Source organism: Mastigoproctus giganteus, chromosome 3, assembly GCF_048544385.1.
Source record: "Mastigoproctus giganteus isolate SK-2022 chromosome 3, ASM4854438v1, whole genome shotgun sequence".
Lineage (NCBI taxonomy): Eukaryota > Metazoa > Arthropoda > Arachnida > Uropygi > Thelyphonidae > Mastigoproctus > Mastigoproctus giganteus.
The window spans coordinates 203529538-203552772 of record NC_143577.1 but is presented as its reverse complement, the minus strand read 5'-3'; the positions used below and the strand labels follow the sequence as shown (position 1 = coordinate 203552772).

The 23235-nt window shown below is 39.1% G+C and overlaps 2 protein-coding genes across 2 annotated transcripts; both read left to right on the top strand.

The window, feature by feature from the left end:
• The first annotated feature begins 661 nt into the window (after positions 1–661).
• Positions 662–3918, top strand: LOC150088603 (5-hydroxytryptamine receptor 4-like). The gene is made up of 2 exons (XM_090370259.1): positions 662–763; positions 2875–3918. The coding sequence occupies exons 1-2, from the start codon at positions 662–664 to the stop codon at positions 3916–3918; spliced, it is 1146 nt and encodes a 381-aa protein (XP_090226385.1).
• Positions 3919–10198: 6280 nt separating this feature from the next.
• LOC150088602 (histamine H2 receptor-like) lies at positions 10199–22369 on the top strand. Its single transcript, XM_090370258.1, has 2 exons — positions 10199–10282; positions 21335–22369. Exons 1-2 carry the CDS (start codon positions 10199–10201, stop codon positions 22367–22369), a joined length of 1119 nt encoding a protein of 372 aa, XP_090226384.1.
• Positions 22370–23235: the final 866 nt, after the last annotated feature.

The following is a 23235-nucleotide window of genomic DNA, read 5'->3' as shown; positions in this document are numbered from 1 at the left end:
CACCTGAATTACAGATTGGTTCGTTTGCTTCTGGAGCGAGTATGTTCTAAACATTCTTTTCAAGAAACGTCCGAAAGGCACAAAGTTGGATGGTATTCATAACAACGATCACTGCTGGTAGTCGAAATCATATTTTGGGGATTCATAGAACGGAATAAAACGTAGATTCAATATATACACTGAATGGCCACCTTATTAGGTAAACCTAAATATCAATAAAATGTCCCCGTTTAGACCTCTGAACACCCTGGATTCATCATGGGATGGAGTGAATGAGATGTGTCACAGGTTTGGTTGGTTGGTTGTTGTAGGGTTTTAGGGTGTCAGCAACTTAGGTCATATTGCGCCATGCTACCATTTTCCAAATCCGACTAACTCAACTACGCTGTAAAAAAGACTGAAACATTCCTTGCGCCATTGACTGGATTCGAACTAAAACCTTTTCCACCGGGTGTAACGAGGACGATTATTATACCAGCAGTGCTATCAACGAAGGCATGTATCACGTGGAGCTAGCCCATGTTGACTCACTTACTTTCTACAGTGTTTGTAAATTGTCTTTTTTACGAATATCTGCTTGCAAGAATATATCAAAGAACTGTTTGATGACAACAGAAATGAAACATTTGACAGATCACAAAATGTGGAAGGACCAAGTATCATGGAGGAAGAAGTGATCTTAGTTGTTAGATATGCTAAGCCAAAAAAGGCAAGTGGTCCTGACGAAATTCCGACAGAACTATTAAAGATAACGAAGGTGGAGGTATTGCTTGGTCTGCTCAAAAAGGTCTATGGCACTGAAGAAATTTCTAGAGTATGGTTGAGATCATTGTTCATACCTATATCGAAATGTGCAAATGCAAATAGTTGTTTTTAATTTAGAACAATTAGTTTCATGAGCCATGAACTGAAGACACCTCTAAGGATTATACACAATCGAATTTATAAAAGATGTGAGGAAACACTTAGTGATTCTCAATTTGGCTTCCGACAAGGACTGCGTACCAGGGAAACCGTTCTTGCGGCTCGGACTCTAATAGAAACATGTCAACCAAGAGGTATTCATCTGCTTCTTGGATTATGAAAAAGCTTTCGATCGGGTAAGACATGATAAACTATTCCAAATCTTAGAGAAGATCGAAATTGATAGCAAAGACATCAGAATAATGGCGAATTTTATTGGGGACAATCAGCAAAGGTATGCACAGAAGGAGAAGAATAGGAAGAGATGGAAATTAAAAGAGGAGTTTGTCGAGGATGAATTCTTTCACCTATATTAGTCAACGTGTATGCTGAAGAAATTTTTTAAGAAGCTTTAGATTAATGTCAATACAATAAATATCATATATGCAAATTAAACTATATTGTTGACGAGTTCTGTGAAGAATTTACAAGCATTAATGGATAGGGTTAATAGAATAAGTGAAAATTTTGGTCTGAAGTTAAACATCAAGAAAACAAAACTTTATGGTGATCAGTAAAAAAAGAAGTGCAAACATAAATTACAATCAATAATGAAGAAATTGAAAGGGTTAAAAGTTATTGCTATCTTGGATGTATGCTGAGCGAGGACTGGGACCATTCTAGTGAAGTACACTCAAGAAGACCCAGAAGAAGTTAAATGCTTTTGAGATGTGGTGTTACAGATGAATGTTAAGAGTGTCATGGACTAATAAGATAAAGAATGATGAAATCCTGAGAAGAACTAAGAAAAAGACAGAAAACACTAACAGCATTAAGGAGAAGAAATTAAAACATTTAGGACATTTGATGAGGAATAACAAATATAAGATGTTTGTTGCAATTGATACTCCAATACAGGGCAAGATCAATAGAAACAGGAGTCGAGGGAAAAGAAGGAAATCTTGGTTAGCAAACCTCAGAGAGTGGTTTGATAAGAGTAACGAGGGTTTGTTTAGGGCTTCTACCTCACGTTCGTTCATTGCGAAGATGACAGAGAACCTCTGCAAAGAGACAGCACATTGAAAAACAAGATGAATAAATTAAGTTTTGCCCTCGTGGGGTAGCACAGTTGGTAGGATCACCGTCCTCCCCACCGGGTGGAAAAGAACTGAGCTCGAGTTTCGTCGATGATATGAGGAATTTTTATAAGCCTTTTTCACAACGTGGCTGAGTACATCGATCTCAGACGAGGGTGGCATATTTACATACAATATATAAGGAGCAATATGGCCTTAGTCGCCGATGTACCTAAAATCCTACAACAACAACAATTAAGGTTTATCTTTATGATGCCGGTAACTTATTCTTGTATTAAATTCAAAGCAGCGTTTAGAAATTGGGTGCTATACGTACGACTTTCATGAACACTACATTTGTACAATCGTTCGGTCTTTATGATCTCCTCCAGTGGAGCAGTAAATGAGACGGCTGCACTTTGTTATGAGGAAACGGCCACTTCATTTGAATAGCCATGAACCACAGTTATACCTGTACGTTGGGTGAATGATTGCTTTTCTGTAAAACACTCCAATATTGCGGTGAAGTATACAGATTATTGAGAATGTAGGTAGTTGTGTACAGTGCACACAAGACACTTCAGCGAATTGCCTGAAGGTACAGCGAAAGGTCTGGTAGAAGCCCTTTCTTCCAGTTGGATTGCATCGTGTTAGAATCTATGCGGAGGTAATGTATCTCTAAACTGCCTCCGTTTTCATCTTCAAAACCCGACTTTTTTGGAAGGAAAAATCATTCAACTCTCTCCTGACGCCAACTATCCTGAGAGGGGTAAGCAAGGGTGAAATTAGAAGGTACAAGAATGTGAAGAAAAGCATTGAAGAATAGGTAGATATTGTTAATTTTTTCCCCTTTTATGTATAAATTAATTCATTTTACTTTTTTTTTCTGTTTCAGATTTCCACTACGGAAGAGGTGATGAGACTGATGAGAACAACTGAAAAGCCTGATGAGAACTCTCTTGAGATGGGTGATTATGGAATCCGTCGTAATGTGTATGAAACCGCTTTTGGGTCCGCCACTGTCATCCTAACCGCTTGTGTTTCATTTGTTGGAAACATGTTTGTGGTAGCAGCTTCATTCTTCGATGAACACCTGAGTTCCCAGATCGGCAATCTGCTTATTGTGAACCTGGCGGTGATTGACATGCTGACCGCAGTGGGAGTAATGCTACCAACGGCCATTGCCGTGATTGCTGACACCTGGATCTTGGGAAAGGTGATCTGTGGTATACACTGCGCCCTCAATTTCGGCTCTGTAACGGTCTCCAATCTGACTTTGGGAATGATTACTTACGATCGAGGGATAGCAGTTTTACAGCCACTGCATTATCATCAGAAGATCACCAAACGGAAGATTCTGCTGATGATCAGCTACACCTGGTTCCAGGCTGTGATTGTCGGCTATTTTCCCATAGTGTATGAGTGGGTGAGATACAATTATTGGGAGGCCGTTTGCACTGTTCCTTGGGATGACAACATGGCCGTGTTACTGTACACAGTGCCGTGTTTCTTCTTCTGCTGGGGTTTTCCCGCCATGGTAATTGCCTTCTACAATTTTCGCATCATATTTTCTGCTTTTAAAATGAAGAAAGGAGTGATCAAACCAGCTCCAGGGAAGATTCAAGTAAACAATCAGGGATCCAAACGCCACAACCAAAAAGAATCGTCCGAAACAGATAGCATAAACAAGACCGTGAAGAGCATGTATGTGGTCATCATAGTGTACTTCATCTGTTCCTCCAGCTATCCCTTTACCAAGATGATCAAAGTTATCAAAGGAGACGATGCTTTGCCCATATGGACCGCTTATTTTGCCACAATCTCCCAGTTTTGGGGTTCGGGCACCAATCCTTTCATCTACGGAATTCTTAGAAAAGATTTTAGAAATGCATTTAAGAAACTTCCAAGGATGATTCTAGAAAAAATGCACGCGTTTTAGTCACAAAAGCAAAACAATCGTGCTGTAGATTTATTTTTTTCGAAATCGGATGAAATATTTCTCAAGGCTTATCATAATTTATGTCACTATTAAGACTTGCTTATCAACCCTTTTAAAACTTGCATAGGAAAACAAAATAAACCTTCATACTGTAGTGGTAATCTTCATGAAATTCTGTATCATATTCTTTTGAAAATCTAATAAAAGTTAAGCAAATGTACACAATGAATTACATTTCAGGAGTATTCGATTTGTATAAATTGAATTTTTGCTTTTTATGTGAAAAGCAGTGGTTCAAATAATTACTTAACTTGTTATAAATTAATTAATAAGAAATGTTATAAATTAATTTGTATTATCTCCTGTGGCTTCTGACCAAGTTTGATCATCTGACAATGTTCCTTGGGATCACCGAATCGACCTCTGGAACTCTTCTTTCAGTGACTGACATTTGTGCAAATCTCGGTAGCCATTTTTTCTTTCATAATGCAGCTCACTAAATATAACATATACACTGCTATGCAAAAGTTAAGTAATAATAGCAAAATATCAGATATCAAGAAAATAAGTAATTGATGGAATAACAGATCTGGCTAACCGCTTCATTATAAGAAATTGAAGGAATTCATCGACGAGCTGATTCTTGTGTCCAAGGACATTATCGTCCATGAAAATGATTCATATCTATGACACCCCTGTAAAACTATGTACCAATTCCTTAAGTTTAAGCTAGAGAAAGAGGAATTGGTTCCATTCAACCAATTCCTCTTTCTCTAGTCCTATTATGAAACATATTCCATCTACTTCTTCCCGACACTGTACTTTTTCACTGTTTCAAGTCCGCCCACCCTGACTACAAAATATTGATAAAAGGAGCATTGAGAGCTAATTGGTGTCATCCATGACTGATGCCTATAAAAAGACGGGTTCGGACCACATCATGTCATTCCCGTTTTTTTGGTTGATCAGTGGGACAGCCACATCTTCAGTACTCAGGATGGCAAGAAATCATCGTTTAGGTGATTAGTTGAGATGTTGGGCTTTTGGACAACTTGAAGCCGGACAGTCGCAGACGAAAGTCACAAGCTGGCTTCATGTGTCACGCAGTGCCGTCTCTGCACTATGGAAGCAGTTTGTCTGTGGCTGTGGAATATTCCATATAGTGGTATGCTATCTACATTGCCCTACCATTAATATCCAGACATCCCTCCATGGATTAATAGCAAGACACACAACAGGTAACCATTAACAGTGTATCTAAGATCAGATCAATAAACATAATAACAATAATATGAAATCCAACAGGACGATAAACATTGATATAGATTCAAACAATAAAAGCATATGTACAAAAGAGGATTGTATTAAGTTAAGTTACCCGTAAAACAAGTAATAATTAATCCGTTAGAGAATAGAAAAATAATATAACAAATAATAAGCTACAATAATTAGATGTGAGCTAGTCACTTTGCAGTTTAAGTGAAGAGGCAAACTTGTGGATGGAGTTCATCAGTGATTGGGAGTTGTCAAAGAAGTCAATGAGAGAGTCATTTCTGATTTGCTGATTCTGTTCAGTGGACTGAACTTCATAAAGTCCGTGTTGGCAGAGTCAAGGCGAAACGGTGTAAGGTTCGGTTCCTGACTTGTCTACAGGGAGCATTGAAGTTTATTTTACTCAGGATATCAGATGCTTCATAAATTCCAGTGATTACTTTGGCTAGAAGGGCGATGTCAGCAGTAACTCTTCTAGTGCACAGAGGCCTCAGATGAAAGTAATCACACAGCGATTCATAATACACTGAGTGATAGAATAGAGGATTGCGGTACGTAAGGTAACGGACAAAATTTTTTTGGACTGCTTCAATTTTGTTAGTTAAAGTCTTTGTGTGAGGATTCCAGATGGGTGAACTGAATTCAAGGATTGGCAGAACAATAGTTTTATAAAGGATAACCGCATATCTGTAGTTTTTGAACTTGTATGTGTTCCGTTTGAAGAATCCCAGTGTTTTGAATGCTTTGCTGGTGATTTTAAGGACGTGGGCATCGAATTTAGCACTGCTGGAAAAGAGAATCCCCAAGTCATTAACTTGGTCACACCTTTCGATGATCACAGAGTTAACAGTGTACTCCGTATTCATTAGTTGTGGAGATCTGCAAGATGAGAAAGAGATTACTTTGCACTTCGAGGGGTTAGCAGACAAGCCATTCAGAGATAGCCACAGAGAGAATTTATTGAGAGCACATTGAAGCTGTTGAGAATCGGTAATCTCCTTCACTGCTGAGTAGATCTTAAGATCATCTGCATAGAGAGCAACTTGAACATTGGAGGTGTAGATGAAAGAAGGAAGATCATTTACGAAAACAATGAAGAGAAGAGGACCTAAGGGAGAGCCTTGTGGTACTCCGCTTAGTGGTATAAAACAGTCTGAGTTCACTTGATCGATGATAACTCTCAAGGAACGATGCGTAATATAGCTGCGTAGCCATGAGAGCAAAGGGTCACGGATACCATATAGCTTAAGTTTTTCCAGAAGTTGTTCGTGCGGGACTTTATCAAATGCCTTAGATATGTCTGTGTAGACTGCATCAACTTGTAGGTGGTTATCAAGAGCTTCAGAGGTGTATTGCCAGAAAGGAAGTAAATTTGTGACTACTGACTTGCCACTGCAGAAGCCATGTTGATTCTGATCGATGAAACTCCTGAAGAATTCGAAGAGATGTTTGTGTACTGCTGTGTCGAAGAGTTTAGCCAGGCTGTTTTGCAAGGTTATGGGTCTGTAATCAGATACGTCATTTTTATCACCTTTTTTGAAAATAGGAACTATATTGACCTGCTTAAAGTGCTTAGGATACTTCCCCAGCCTGAGAGACAAGTTGAAGATCCGCAGTATGAGGAGGTTTAATGTAGTGACAGTCATTTTCCAAAATAAGCCTGGAATGTCATCTGGGCCTCTAGTATAGTTATTTCTCATGCTTTTTAATGCCGAATTTAAATCTTCATCAGTGATAAAGAGGTTAATGAAGATATCTTCTTTAACAGGTGGGAAGTCAGGAAATGAGGCAGGTCTCAATGTATCATTTGTTTGAATTCTAGAAAAGTGTTTGGCAAACTCTTGAGCAATACTGAATTCGTCAGATAAGAGAATTCCATCTGCGTTACGGAGTTGTAACTTTCTACTGGTAATGTTCTTATGCTTCATGAAATTCCAGAATGGTTTGATATCTCTGTGAGTAAGCAGACTATCCTGAACTGACTCTGTATACATATTGTAAGAGTTTAATATGATCGTTTTCACTTCTTTGAGGAGTTGGCTGAATATTTCGTAATATTGGCTGTCACCTGATTGCTTATATTTGTTTCTATAAAATTCTTTGGATTTAATTTTATGTATTAATTCACTGTTATACCAGTGCGGGTAGGTAGAGCGTGTGGTAAGATGGGATTGAGGAACAATGTCAGATATAACTGAATGGACACAGTTAATCAGGTTGCTGGTGAGCACATCGATGTCATCCATAGCGTCAGCGAGCTGCTTGTCTACATTTCTTAGAGCTAGGTTGAGCAGAGGCCAGTCAGCCATTCTGAAATTGAATCGTGGAGAACGGGAGCTGCATTTGAAGTTATGAGAGGTCACTGTGATGTCAAAAGTAATTGGCGAATGATCCGAGTGAAATATAGGGTTGTCATTGTGAACATCTATATGAGTAGAGGAAAATATTAGGTCGAGGTAGGCATTTTCTCTGGTTGGAAAGTTGCAAATTTGTTCCAGACCATAGCTGTGAAGCATATTAAAGAGAGCCCAGGTCTGCAGTGATGGAGAAGAAGATCCTAAATTGGCCATTTGACAGTTAAAGTCACCCAAAACCATTGCTATGTTGGCAGATTGAATTAGTGGGAAGATTGATTCCAGCGAGCTTTCTAAGTACTGGAGGTCGATATTAGTTAAGGGAGGTGGAAAATAAAGCAATACTATTAAAACTTTTAACTTGCCAAGATGAAGAAGGCAGTATACAGATTCAATATTTGTGAAATTTGATGCAATTTCACAGAGTATATGGTTAGAATGTATAATAGCTACTCCGCCTCCACGAGATCCTCTGTCCTTTCTATGGATTGTATATTGTCCATCTATAATCTCCTGATCATCAATATTTATGGAGAGCCAGGTTTCAGTGAGCAGGTAAATGTCGTAAATATGTGAGCCTTGGATTGCTCTGAAGTGGCTTAGGTTGTTAATTATACTCCTGCAATTCTGAAGGTAAACACTGAACAGTTGGAATCTGGAGATTCTATGACGAGAGGAGAACGTAGTATGTGTAGATAGCAGGGTAATCTGATTGCTATGCCTGTGGAGAAGAGATTTTGGACTCCCTTGATGGTCTGTCCGTGAAGCGTTTTACTAGAGCCCCTGATAAAAGGGATCTTAGATTCAGCACTTTTTCTGTTTGTGATGGAAGGCATGTTATTATAAAAGATGAGTAGGCGGGACACCGTGTATTCAGAGAACGGACATCTACTCCGAAACCATATTCTTCTTTAATTAAGTTGATAAGATCTTCAGATTTAGTGGCGGGTCCAAGTCTAGAAAGAAAAATTCGGTCTTTTGTGGGAATAATTGTGATATTATACTTGTGTTTGAGTAACTGAGATTTTTCTGCAGTAGTTACATTCTGTGTTTGATGAGTTTTGACTGGAAACTTGGAGGAAGTATCTTGAGATATAGAGGCTTTAACATTTTCTGAAGGTTTGTTCTGTTTTGATCTTCGGTATGATATTTAAGGCTGGCAATCAGAAACAGGTTTACTCACTGTGGCGGCAGATCTACAGACAGGTTTGCAGACCTCATTAGATGTGGCAGCAGTTATTTTTGCATATGTTGCCTTAACTGATGTTGAAGAGGATTCCGCTTGGTGACTCTGAGCTTGTAAAATAGAGGTACAGACAGAACTGTTCCGCAGAGGAGAGCAGGTGGTAGGAGTGGTTCTATTTACATCAGAAGAATCATCTGACAGAGTCTGTTTGGCAATAAATTGCTCTGTTGAATGACTTGAATCATGAATGTTAGCAGGCTTGGGCAAATTAATATTTGCAGCAGTAGAAGTATTGAGGCCGGTGGAAGGTGAAGATCTGGTCTCAGTACTGAGGGCATCGTCAGGTAATGAAGAATTCCTATTCACTTTGAGCCCATTAGTTTCAAGAGTAGGTTCAGAATTCTTCCTAGCTTCCCTTAAGTGGCAAGACATAACTGATGTGAGATTTTTAATTTGGGCGTTGATGTCGGAAATTTCAGCCTGTTGATTAGTTAATATTGTTTTTATACCACAAATCTCCGTGGATAGCTCGCAGTTTCCTTCATTGAGTGTATTAGAATCCAGGAGAATATCAGATTTTGCAGTATGAGGTACGCTGATTAGCTGAGTTTGAATGAGGATTTTCTGCATAGTATTAAAGAGTAGTTCCTGGAATTCAGTTGATTGCAGAATACAAAAGGTTGGATTCAGAGTTTCAGTAGGGAAGGAGTTAGCGCTGAGATCTTCTGACAGCACAGATATATGTGTTTGAGTTGATGCATCTGAGAGTTGATGCGACCTCAAAGACAACAAAGAAGGATTAGAGGCTTCATCCACGTACGATTCAGAGTCGGTATTTCTAGTTATTGGCATGATATTTGTCTCAAATGGACTAGAGTACGGCATTTAAACTTTGTTAGTGGAAGAAGAGGAAAGTGACTCAGGTTCCGTGCTGTTTGGCGTTGCAACAGTTATAGGACTTTTCTGAGAATTACTGAGTCGACATCTATCACAACAGAATGATTTCCGCCGACTTTTATTTATTTTTTTTCAGGTCAGAATGGGTACAGTCATTGCATATTAATTGTTTGCACTCAATACATTGGACAATGTGGTCAGAGTTGGTCCCACAGATGGTGCAGACGCTAGAATTTTGACAGAAGGTAGTATTTGTCATATTGAATTCAGTTACTGTAGTGTTACTAGATAATTTAATATCACCACAGTTGTGGTGATATTAAATTATCTTGTGGTGGTGATAATTTAATATCACCACCACAGTTGTGGTGATATGGGGTTCCTTTCATGGTTTGGCTTGGGCCCATTAGTCGTTATCGACAAAACCATGAATGATGTGCAATACCAGGATAACTTGTAAAATTATGCGCTTCCGACATTATGGCAATACTTCGGAGAAGGTCTATACTTGTATCGGCAAGGCAATGTGGCATGCCATACTGCTGGGGTCGTAACAGAGTGGTTTGAGGACATGGGTGTGGAAAAGTCGGATTGGCCAGCCCAGTGTTCTGATCTGAACCGTATCGAGCATATTTGGGATGTACTGAATCATTTGGTACGTGCACGTTGAGATCGCCCAAAGAACATGGCCGAACTGGTGGCTGCGTTAAAGGCTGAGTGGAGAAACATATCACCTGACATTATAAAAAGCTGGTTGAGAGTATGCCGCGAAGATTGAAGGCCGTTATAAAAGCAAAAGGTTTCAGCACAACCTTTTGTGGGTTGTTTATTATACAACCCACAAAATATTATATGACATAATAAAAGCTCATTTTTGTCTAAAGGCAGGTGTTTGGATATTAATGGAAGGGAAGAGTATGTAAACTGTACAGCCAAATGAAATTTATCTCAATGTTGAGATAGGAGCAGCATTTAGGAGCTAGACATGAGTTCGAATTTGTGTTTCATCACCCTTGAAGTCACACTTGTCGTCTTTGTATGGCTAGGTTCGCGTTGGAGAAACTGAAGGCTCCTGCGGTGGACTAGACTGCCACGGAGAACCTGCCGCTGTAATGGCGACGGTTGAATAATGAATCGCTGCTTTTTTTCTGGAAGATGTTGGTTCCGATTGGTGTGCTACTGAGCTGCGTATTCCTTTGTAGTTAATGAAAGAATGCTACATTCCGTGTTTGTTCCATTACTACATGGATTTGTATATGGATTGCATTACATTTCCTGAGCAGCGCTACTTTTGATTACAACTTCACCACTGCTATGAGATGGATACACCAGCTGCATATGTTGTTGTGGTTACAAAGTCCTTGACATACCTTGATTATGATTTTATCTAGTGAATGCAAAGTCGACTTTCTGTGGTGAGGTGAAGCAGTTAAGTAATTCTTTGTGAGAAAGATTTATCCTCTTAATGAAGGCCAGCTGACTCATGATCAGTTTTAGCGAGACAGAGCTGTTTCATTGATATATGAACCAATAAACGGACATATCCTCCAAATTGAGGATATTATATTGATTCTATGTATTATGTTATCAGCACGCTGGCAGTTGATTGATGCTATTTTGGTATCATCGGTACTCTGGCAGACGATCCCTGGCCGTCTCCATGTACAAGGAATGAAAACCAACTAGTAGCAGTATACGTTATGCTAGAAATTACCTGTACAGTATTGTAATAGATGGTGGGGTTCCCAGGAAAGCTGGCAGCGCCGCCATATTTAATTAATAAGAAAAAAAAAATATATATATGGAAGCAGTTTCAGGAGACAGGAACCATTACACGAAGAGCTAGCCAAGGTCGCTGGAGAGGTACGTCAACCAGAACAGACAACTGTTTGGCCCTAACTGCACATAGAGCTGAAGTGGTGGAGGAATATCGTGAAACTGAAGGTATCCAACGACTGCCGTGGCCAGCACGATCACCAGACTCAAATCCGATCGAACATGTGTGGGACGCCCCTTGGGGTGGCATTTCATCCCGGCAACCAACTCCTATGTCACTTGATGAGCAAAGGTCTGCGCTGGTGGAAAAATGGGATTTGTTGCCACAGAAGCTTTTATACACCCTTATATCGAGCATGGTACACAACTGTTAGGCCTGTTTAGCTGTTCGTGGGGATCATACATCGTACTGATGTCATGTGACCATATTTTCGAGCATCTTGTCGAATTCTGTAACGTGACCTTTTTGGTAATTCTTATACAACCACTATAAATGTCCCTTATACTAGTCCGAAATTTCTTGCTAACTCCTCATTTCATCGTTATTCTATGGTACACCACCATACCAAATTTTTTACCGCTTCATCGCAAGCTGCACGAGGTACACTACGTTTCCAACATGTTCTGTTAATTTTGTCGAACAGTGTAGTTGCGTCTACCACGTGTTGTTTGGGTTAGATGCGACAATTATCAATGGAGATGGCAAGGTAGATGTATACGCTTTTGAGGTCAGACAGACTTGTTAACGGAGTGAAAAAAAGCCCATAAAATGTCTCGCGTCTTGGTCGAATTCTAACCCAGGTCTTGTTTATGGTAATGAAAGATAGCGAATCGTGACTAGCGTTAATCCTGATGAATATGAGGGAAACGGCTAGATGCATTCCGAAGAAGGGACAGCATACACTCTGAAGAAGCTTTTTTTCTGCATTTACAAGTTTATGGGTCTTCCAAATTTTTAAGTATCCTTGCCAATGATTCCCAAAATACAGAACGACTTTCTACAGAAAAGAAAATATGATAACGTGTAAAAGAAGAGTGAATCTATACGTTATTTCTTTACATTACTAGAATAAGTATTTGTTGTGTCAGATTATGTTTTTAACAGAAAATTCATCACTTTCAATAATCGGTGGGTAAATTTGTAGATTCTCATTGAGCGTGAGTTAGCCTTCGTGTTACTGAAGAATCACGCGATCATCGATGTTATAATTTAAGTTCGGTCTTCAATTTCTCAAGAGAACACTCGTAAACGTAATAACAAATCTCCTCTCCCGTGTTTCCACATTGACTTTCGCAGGTCATCTGCATTTTGAAAGCTAACTATTCCATGCTAGGCTTCCACGCCACCTGCAATTCAACTGAATATTTCATTATTATTTAGCATATGCAAAAGTGAGAGTTTTTATAAATTTGGAGAGCAGCCGCATAAGTTTGGTGACACGTGCTTGTTCTAACAAATCGCAGAGACGTAGAGACGGTAGACCTGAACTTGCATAATACTAAGGGTAATTGAAGAGATGATATTCCTCAAGTGGAGAATATCTCCCAGGAGTCACTCTGAATTCAGAAATCTACCAAAGAGGTCTAGCTATGATGCTTCTTAACAGCTTGGACCTGATATTGGTAAGTGACTTGCGCTGCTTTTATAGCCGTTTTTGTCGCGAGGGGAATCTGTACATTATTGATTGATTTAGATTTCATTGGCACATTATAGAACATAATGATTATCCACTACAAATTACGAAGTCAATTAATAATGGCTATATTAGATCCGGATTGTGTCAATGAATAAATAAAATTGGCCACATGGTGCATCTGCTCTTTCAATTTTCCCAAGCAATCAACATCAATTATTCATCAATATTTTACTGTCCCACCTCAGAGCCTTATAAACCTCAGTCGGATACCAAGCCATCAAACTCTACAGCCTACATATCCGAAGTCTCCCCCATATGAGCCACCTTTTCCATTCTTACTAAGCGCGTTGCTTCTTTGGACCCTTGTCCAAAGACACTGTTGGTGCACTCATCATACTTGGATATGGTGTTCCAACGCAGTCTGAATATATAGTGAACTTAATTGCTTCCCTATCTCTACAAGGAACTGTTCAATGAATCATTGATAGGACAAAACAGATCAGCCTTATTGTCTAGCAAAAGTGCTCTTAGAGTATAGGCTTAATTTTCCCTAGTTTGGGCTTGGATCACTGGAGTCTTTCCAGGGACTCATATTTTGGCAGAAAGGGAGTTTAACAATTTCGAAAGTATACAAAGAAAGAAATTAAAAGTAGAATAAGTAATAGATAAAAATCTTTTACAACGATTAAAATTGAAAGTTTGGTGACATCACTTATGCGATGGGCCTATATGATTAGTCTTTCTAGTATTTAGTAGGGTAGAATAAAAGCTAAAAATAAACTTTTGTTCTGCCGAAGAAGCTTTTATTCTTCTTTCAAATCTTCTTCATCCAAAGTGGATCATAGAACATATATCTGCATACAGTACGTATTCCGTGGTTTGGAAGAGGATTCTCTAGAACACTTTTGGATGAGCTAAAACTTCAGATTGCGAGTGGGTGGATAGATTATACTAAAGCCCCACTTCGACGGTTGCAATGGCAATACATTGAAGGATGAATTTTTCAAATTCCAGCCAGCTGCTTTTGTCAACGGGCGTAAACTATTCCATCAGGGACCACTATTATCATTCAGAACCAAGATGGCTCCATAGTTTACTAATTTATTTAATGAAAGTCCATTTTGTTCAACCATAGTGTCCAAATACTTTTGAGAGGATAGTGTTTACAAGATTGCACCATACGTGGTTAAGATCTCTAAATATATCACCGGCGTTGTTTGAATAATGAGATAATTATCGTAATTAGCCCATGCTGAGCTAATTGAATTGATCGAAGGCCACAACTGCTAATAAAACAGCCCGACTAACTACCGATATTAATTATATACATTTTGAATTTAATTATCTCGGCACTCCTGCCATGCCTTCGCGTCCTTCTAATTATAGCGAGAGCAAATTCCGACGCTAATTTTAATTGCGCAAGTTCTCTTCGCTTTGTCTTTCCAAACTTGACATTAAAATTCTCAATCAGAGACGCTACGATTCTTAATACGTGTCTATGTAGTTCTTTATCTGATGCTGGCGAGATTCTTTTCCTTTGAACTCTTAATTATTATTTGGACAGCAACTACAGGGATGGAAGGAAGTGAAATTGCACTCAGACTTTTCTTTTTAATTGGATCCACTTCGAGATGAAAATGGTGAATGCGTTGTCACCAAACGATGTAGTTAAAAAAGACATCGTAGAACGTGACCTACAGAATAATTGTTCAATGAAATCTTAAGAAAAGTAAGGGAAAGTTTTGCCTTTGATGCAATTGGTAACTGCAGTAAAAAGTGAGTTATTTTATGCCATATATACGAAATAAAGTAGCTAACAGCAAGTAATAAGATATTGAACCGACCAGTGAAGCTTTTCATCGATGTGGAAATCATAAAAGACTTTTAAACAGGCAATTTTCATCTCTCTTTTTAAGAGTTTATTAAATTTTAAATGTATTTGTGAGGAAATAAGTCAACTATAATTGCTGAAATAGCAGCAATTATAGTTTATATCGCGCTGGAACAACAGCGGATTCGCAAATAATCGATGAATTGGGATAATATATGTTGTACCAAACCGAATTAGCTTGCACCATTATAGTGCAAGTATCCCAATTCTAGAGTCCCATCCAAAGTCGTTTAATGGTGTGTAGAAAGCATAACTTGATTAGGCTGGCTATGGACGCTGCGTTAACTCTTCCTATCTGTAGTTTGTCGCGATCGCAAAATTGTTGGGGTCATCATTGAGGTTGTATACCTCAGAGACCTTTTAAAGGGGAGGAAATGTCAGTCAGGTGGAATCTAGAGTGCTTTGATCACCACAACCTTGGGATAGTCTTCAAAGCTGGGAGATGAATTCTTCAGCAGCAGATATGGTGGTTCGTTTGATAATTGAAATGTCGTGATGTGGTCCACCAGTTGGTCGGGATCATGTTCAACAAGATTCATCATCATCAGTAATTCAGTCTTGTCACTTGGGTGTTCCGCTGATGAGATGTCTCCACCTTTGTCTCTCTTGTGCCGTTTGTTTCAGTTTCTCAAAATTTCAAAGTCCTGCTTCGTCCAGAAACGTCCCGACGAAGGTATTTCAACTGGACTAATGAGGCATTTATAATTGTAAGGAATTTTCCTATTTATAATTGAGTATTGAAGAACCTTGCCATTGCAATAGATTTGTGTCTGTGAAATTGTGACCTTGCTGTAGATTAAGATTTGCAATCAGTAACATCATTTGTCTCCCTCCAAATTTTATGAAGCTGTTTTTTTCAGTTGAAAAGCTGTCAAGGGCTTTATTCCGAATGTCTTTGAGTGGAATGTGATTGGTACTCTCTTAGAGAAAGGAAATTTTGTAGCAGTATTCATCTAACTTGTTAGAATGTTTACGGCTATCGTGAGTTCGCGCTCTTCAGAGATATGCCACGGTATGGATGTGGCTGCTATTTAGGAATTTTCCCTACTGAGAAATTTTGGCTTATAATTTTAGATGTTTCGCTTGTCTTCGCGACAGTTTTATTATTTGAGAGCAGTGATATTTGGGGAATGTTTCCGAAATATCATAGTCAGTAGGTTCAGAGTTAAAACATGTTTCAGGAGGCGAAATGATGTTTTTCTTGTGGGCTTGCTGTTGGTCAGAAGCATTTGGGTAGATTTCATGTATTCAATCAGATATCTCTTAATCCACATAGTGATTGAACCGTGCTCAATTGGAAGGTTGAAATCTTCAATCAATATATGGATGAAAAGAAGATTGCGGCTGTATTACAAATGAAAGTTACAATCATGCTTCATAATTGGTGGACTTACTAGGTTTTTTCCACCACTCCTTTTATTCACTCTGGTGGTAAACTTAATTTGGTTTTTTCTGAGGGACAAACAACGATTCACTCCTAATCTGGTTCTAATTAGGTTTCGGCGATGGATAAGATATAAGTTTTGTTTGCTAAGAGAATCCTCCCAATGGTGTCAATCTTGATTTCTTCCTCGTGAGTTCCACAGTTGGTGTAATCACCGACTTTCCCTACAGCGGGTAATAAAGACCTGAGTTCGAATCCCCTCAATGACACAAGGAACTTTAATGGGTCTTTTTCACAAAGTGCATGACTTAGTCGGTGTCGGGCATCATGGATTTTTCTCCGGAAATTTTGTCCCACAAACTACTATTGACCACAGAACACAAGAAATTTACAAACATACACAAGAAATTTACAAACATAATGTATACGGTGCAATATAACCTGAGTTGCATCAGCACCTTAGACGATATTGGTTTTTGATGTAGTAGATGGTTTTCTTGAAAATTGTCGATTGGTTGAAAAAACATTGAACATGTGTGAATAGATGTACGAATTTAAAGGGAATACAGTTAGCTACCAACAACTTCGGCCCAGGTGGGGTGTTTCTTTTCTTGGGATTAACTATATTCAATGATTTTAGAAGACTTGTCGTGATAACTATCTTGTTCCTGGTAGTATTAGTATTAGTATTAGTAACGGCCGTATGGTGCAAGAAAGCCTATGGCTTATGCTGCACCAGCCAAAAAAAAAAAAAAAAAAAAAAATCCGAACAAAACAATGATAAAAACAAAAATTAAATAAATAAATAAATAATAATAATTAATAAATAAATAAAAATAATAAAATGAAATAAAAAATAAATAAAGAGGAATTTAATCCTATCATCCTATGCGCTTCCCTCACCCGAAAGTACTATCCAGATGACCTTTGAATTTCCCCAAACTGTCGGCCTCTACCACCCACGAAGGCAACTTATTCCAGTAATTTATAACTCGCTGGCTAAAATAAAACTTCCTGCAGTCCAATCTAAACATTTCCCCCCGTAACTTGAATTTATGTCCCCTAGTTCTAGCATCATTTATAATCTTGAAAATTTTGTCCTCATTCATTTTACTGATGCCTCTCAGAGCCTTAAACACCTCAATCAAATCTCCTCTAAGGTGTCTAGTTTCCAAACTCTGCAACTCACATATTCGAAGTCTTTCTTCATAAGGACGCCCTTTTGCCGATCTCACCAGGCGAGTTACCCTTCTTTGCACCCTTTCAAGAAGCTCGATGTCTTTCTTTAGGTGCGGTCTCCATACTTGAACACAGTATTCCAAGTGTGGTCTAACATAGGCCTTATATAATGGGATTATCACGTCCCTAACTCTACTTGCAAAGGTTCGATAGATCATCGATAGGACACCATGGGCCTTCCTTGCAACCTGTTTACAATGCTCAGAGAATTTCATGTCTGACCGTATCGTAACACCCAAGTCCCTTTCCTCCAGTACTGGGTTTAGTTGAACTCCACCAAGTGAATAAGTTTTTTTGGGATTACTGTTTCCCAGGTGTAATACCTTACACTTTGTTGGATTAAAGCACAGCTGCCATTTTTCTGACCATTCCTGAAGTCTATCTAGGTCTCTCTGAAGAAGCTCAGCTTGACAGTGATCATTAACTACTCTACCAATTTTAACATCATCTGCAAATTTAGACATCACGCCCTCTATCCCTTCATCAATGTCGTTTATGAAACTTAAAAACAACAGTGGTCCTAATACTGATCCTTGGGGAACCCCACTTCTTACATCAACCCAATCTGAGGAATAGCCATTTATCACAACCCTCTGCCTCCTGCCCTGAAGCCATCCTTCTATCCATCTAAGGATTTTCCCAGTGATTCCAACCTGTTCCAGCTTATAAAGCAACCGCTCATGTGGGACTGAGTCAAAAGCTTTGCTGAAATCTAAATAAACAATGTCGAAATTATTCCCTAAATCCAGCTCGTGAGTGACCCTTTCGAAATAGCGAACCAGATTTGTTAAACATGATTTTCCCTTTACAAAACCATGCTGAGTATCCTTGAGAATTTCAATTCGATCCAAATGATCCTGAATTCCATCCTTGATCATTGCCTCCATGATTTTCCCTACTACTGAAGTCAGACTGACAGGTCGATAATTTCCCACTTCACTTTTAGAGCCACTCTTATGTATGGGAGATACATTTGCACTTTTCCAATCCAAGGGAATCTCCCCAGAGTCTAGTGATGCTCGCATAACCAGCCTCAGTGGTTCAATGCACTCGCTTGCCGCCTCTCTCAAGATTATAGGGTATATTCCATCAACTCCAGGAGCCTTACTGATCTGTAGGCTTGACAGTTTTTTCATTAAATAATCTTGCGAAATTTCAATATCATTAATTACATATTTTTTAACTTCGCTCCCACAATTTCCCATTGCCACAAAAGGCTTTTCATTTGTAAATATCGATGCAAAATAACTGTTGAGTTCATCTGCAACAGCAGCTGCTGTATTTATTACTATCCCCTTTCCCTTACGTGAAGGTCCGATCTGGTTTGTCCTGCTCTTCTTGGCATTTATATATGTGAAGAATTCTTTATCCCCCCTCTTTGCTCTGTTTGCTAGTGATTTCTCATAAACTGCCTTTGCCTGTCGAACCTTTTCTGTGGCTCTATTACACATCACCTTGTAGCTGTTATAGGCTTCAGTACTTTTTATTGCTCTGTAACGTTTCCATGCCACCTTTTTCTGCTCAGGTAATGTGGCAACTTCACTATTCATCCAACTTGGAACCCTTCTCGTGGAGTATTTTTTTAATGGTATATACGCATTCAAGACATCTGTGATTAATGTATTAAAAGCGTACCACAGTTCAATTGTATTCATTCTCTGCGCGATAGCTACCCAGTTAATAGAGGCCATATAGTACCTTAAGGCATCGTAATTTCCTTTTCTGAAATTAAAACCCATTCCTTTGCCTTTTACTTCTGCTACCTCTCTCGTCATCATCCACCGTAGAACTCCATGATCACTTCCTGCTACTGGTTCCTCTACTGTCAGCCCTGTTATGTCATCTGATTCATGGGTGATGATGAGGTCCAGGATATTCTTTTCTCTAGTACTTTCCCTGACATGTTGATACAAATAACAGTCATCTAGTTGATTTAAAAATTTTGTTCCCCATGTCGAGTTTCCTTCCCATTTGCTCCAATCAATTAGTGGCAAATTGAAATCACCCATAATAAGGCATTGACGCTTACTTGCCCATTCCATTTGCATGTAGAGGCTTTTGTCATAGTCTTCACAATCACCTGGTCTGTAGATTACTCCTACTCGCATTGTACCTTTGTTTCCAACTATCTCACACCATACAGACTCTATACTAGCATGTGAAATGTCTGAATCCGGGAAAGCTATCGTCGCACTCAGGCTGCTTCTGATAAGAAGCATTACTCCACCACCCCCTTCTATCTACTCTATCCTAAATACATTATACAAGCCGTACTGAAACTCATCATCCCCAATTTCCTGGTGGCACCACGTCTCTGTAAGCCCTATTATGTCCGCGTTACTTGTTTTAACCAGCAGTTCGAATTCGCTCATTTTATTGACGACACTTCTAACGTTACTGTATAAACAATTAAGATTTGCTGTTCTTGTATATTTAACAACCCTAACACAACCCTTGAAGTTTTTTAGGCTCTCTTCCCTGATATTAGCTACCTGCTCACGTGAAACGTCTTTGGCCCCAGAACATCTAGATAATACGTCCAGTTGGGGTAACAGATAAGAACTCTTAAGGTATGTGCAAGAGTTACATTGACCAATATTATCAGATAAATGCGTGTCAGTATTACCCACATCCCCCCTAACTAGCAGTTTTCCTGAGCCTTTAAGGTATCCTCAATAATACTGGCAAAAACTTTTGCACCACCTTTGTTTAAGTGTATCCCGTCTCTACAAAACAAATTCCTTCTACCTACAAGTGTGGGCCATGCTGATAGAAATTTACCCCCTAAAGCCTTGCAGATTCCTTCAAGTCTTGAGTTAATCCACAAGGCTCTTAACATATAATCCCTCCTATCGTGTCTGGGCAGAATTGCAGACACATAGACATTATGGCCTAGCTCGCGACATTTCCTCAGCATGGTAGCTGAGAGGGCAATCATTTTCTTATTATGTGCTCTTACTATAATCCTATATTTTCCTATTTGTGCGAGTGGTTCAGTGAACTGAAGGTAACACCGGCATTCTGGACCATAGAGACACTTTTTGGAGCCTTGAGTTTCAGTGACGTCAGCGCATTTATTCATAAGCAAATTCAAGAAGATGATAAATTAATCTTTGATACTATCATGTTCGTGGTGGATCATTCATGAAAATCAACTTCTTGTTCCTTATATTCACTACTTTGCTAGATCAATTGGTCCAGACTGTTTTAGTAGAATAATGCCTGTGTTTTCAGAGCTCTTCTAATGAAGTAATCCTTTCAGAGGGAGATCATAGGCCATGTTGAATGGAATGGCTAACCAGGACTCTATAGCTAATCCAATATAGCATACCCAGGATGCTCTAGGGTGGAGGATTGCTAGTTACAGGTTAGCTCCCAGAAATTTTACCGAGCCTTTTTAGGGCATATTTCAGTTTTCCGCCTACGAATTTTTTGCATAACTCTGTAAATGCAGGTTGAAAATTTCCTTGCCTTTTGCGGATTATTAATATTTTTTTTAAATTAATGTCTCACAGCAGTTTTGTCACATTCTAATAAAAGATTTTTTATTTGTTTACATTTTCTGGTGGATATCTTAGCGTATATTCCCAATGAATATAATTCCTGGCTCAACAGTTAGAGGATTCATAACATAATGCGCCAAGATGCCTGAAATTTTTCTAAAATCACATCATAGTTATTCTCCTAAAATCAAATATTTGAATTACTCTGCGTCCATTGAAAGAGTATTATTTCTACTACATTGTAATATTTCGCTAAAAGGATTTCTTTACCTTTCAGAACTTGACCAATGGAGATGACCATCGCAATCTAGACACCAGTGAAGCCATACACAAAGGACCGATAGAAGTTCCGAGAACACTGCCAAAAATCATCATCGGTTCGATATCGCTATTGCTAATTGGCTTAATCTGTTTCGCAGGCAACCTCATGGTGGTTGCCGCTTACTACTGGGATTCTGCATTACGCTATCAATTGGGAAATATGCTGATTGTAAACCTGGCAGTCACTGATATGCTGACAGGTCTGCTGATAATGATTCCTTCGTCTATCTCTGTAATGTTCGACAGATGGGTCATGGGCTCGATCATCTGTACTATACAAGCCGCCTTGAACTACACGTTCATCACCGTATCCAACATCACGCTCGGTTGGGTGAGCTACGATAGAGGAGTTGCTGTGTTGCAGCCCTTACACTATCCGCAGAAGATCACTACGCGGAAGATGTTGTTAATGATTGCCTTCACCTGGGCTGACGGGATGATGGTAGGACTCATTCTGATCATCCTCGGAGGGACCGACTACAATTACCCCCAAGCTGTTTGCAGTCCCAAGTGGGAGAACAGAGCTGACGTCCTGATCTACGTCTACTTCTGTTTTTTCAACTCCTTTTTTATTCCAGGATTGTTTATCGGTTTCTACAATTACCGCATTATGCGATCCGCTTGTAGGTCTCAGAAGAACGTTGTCAGACCTGGAGTGGGTACCAGACAGGGCGTGTCGACAGTCACTGTGGACCATGGATCGTCAACTAAGGATCAAGGTGACAGTACCAGCAAGACGGTACGAAGCATGTTCGTAGTAATTGCAATATATTTTACTTTCTTCACCCCTTATGGAATTGTGAATATCATCCGAGCTTCGAAAGGCCACGAATCTGTTCCACCCTGGACAATATTTTTTACAACTGTCACCCAGTTCATGGCATCCGGGACCAATCCATTCATTTATGGAATTTTACGAAAGGACTATAGAAATGCATTTAAGAAAATCCCTCGCATCGTTAAAACGAAAATTATGGAACTATTTGGTTAGGGTCTTCAGCGAATCCAATTTGAAATAGCAACTACCCCTCAAAAGAAATAATCTCTTTCATTCATGAAGAACATTAGTCAACGATTATTTTATTTTAGAAACTAACACCAGTTTCATTATCCCTTTCTTTAAATTAACAAGAATGTTCAAGGTTGGTTCAATAGAAAGCTTTTGCCGGTCTATTAGCATTAAGATACATATATCCTTCTTCCCTACGCGCAGGATTTATTCCTCTTAAAATTCTTTCATCTTGGATTCGGTGCCAATTGAGTACCCTTTTAGTTATTGCAAGATATAGAGATCCTAGACGCAGAAGTAGGTATCCACGTAGGGATTTCAAGTTAGAGAACTAGGATTTAAGTGGGTATGCGCGTGTTGTGACTGAACACAGGTATCTCAAAGTTTTACATTAACCCAAAAATCTCACGGGATTATTTTCCCTCCTCCCCTAAATGCAATGAAACCTAAGTGGTGTTTAAGTGATTATATGTTGCTAATTAAGTCCGGTCGATTCTTCCTTCATTACTCTCGTTAAATACATCATTCTAGTTGATCTCTGGTGACTTTCCGTATAACGTTACAGTGATGTCAACAGCGTAATGCAAGCTGCATGCAGAGCCACCTATGAAAGATTAATTGAGTTTCATGTTTCAGTTTGGGTCTCGCAAACAGTGCGGGAATAAAACTTCAAGTTCCACTTCTCTCTCTCTCTCTCTCTCTTTGAGTGATTTTGTTTATCTTTCACGCTTCACTGGAGAGTTGGTTCACTGCGCGAGCTGTGTTACGTCAAATTGAATAATTTTCCATCCACCGTTGCCATAGTAACTGACAGGAATTCGTAATGAATGTCCGCTAACTAGATTATT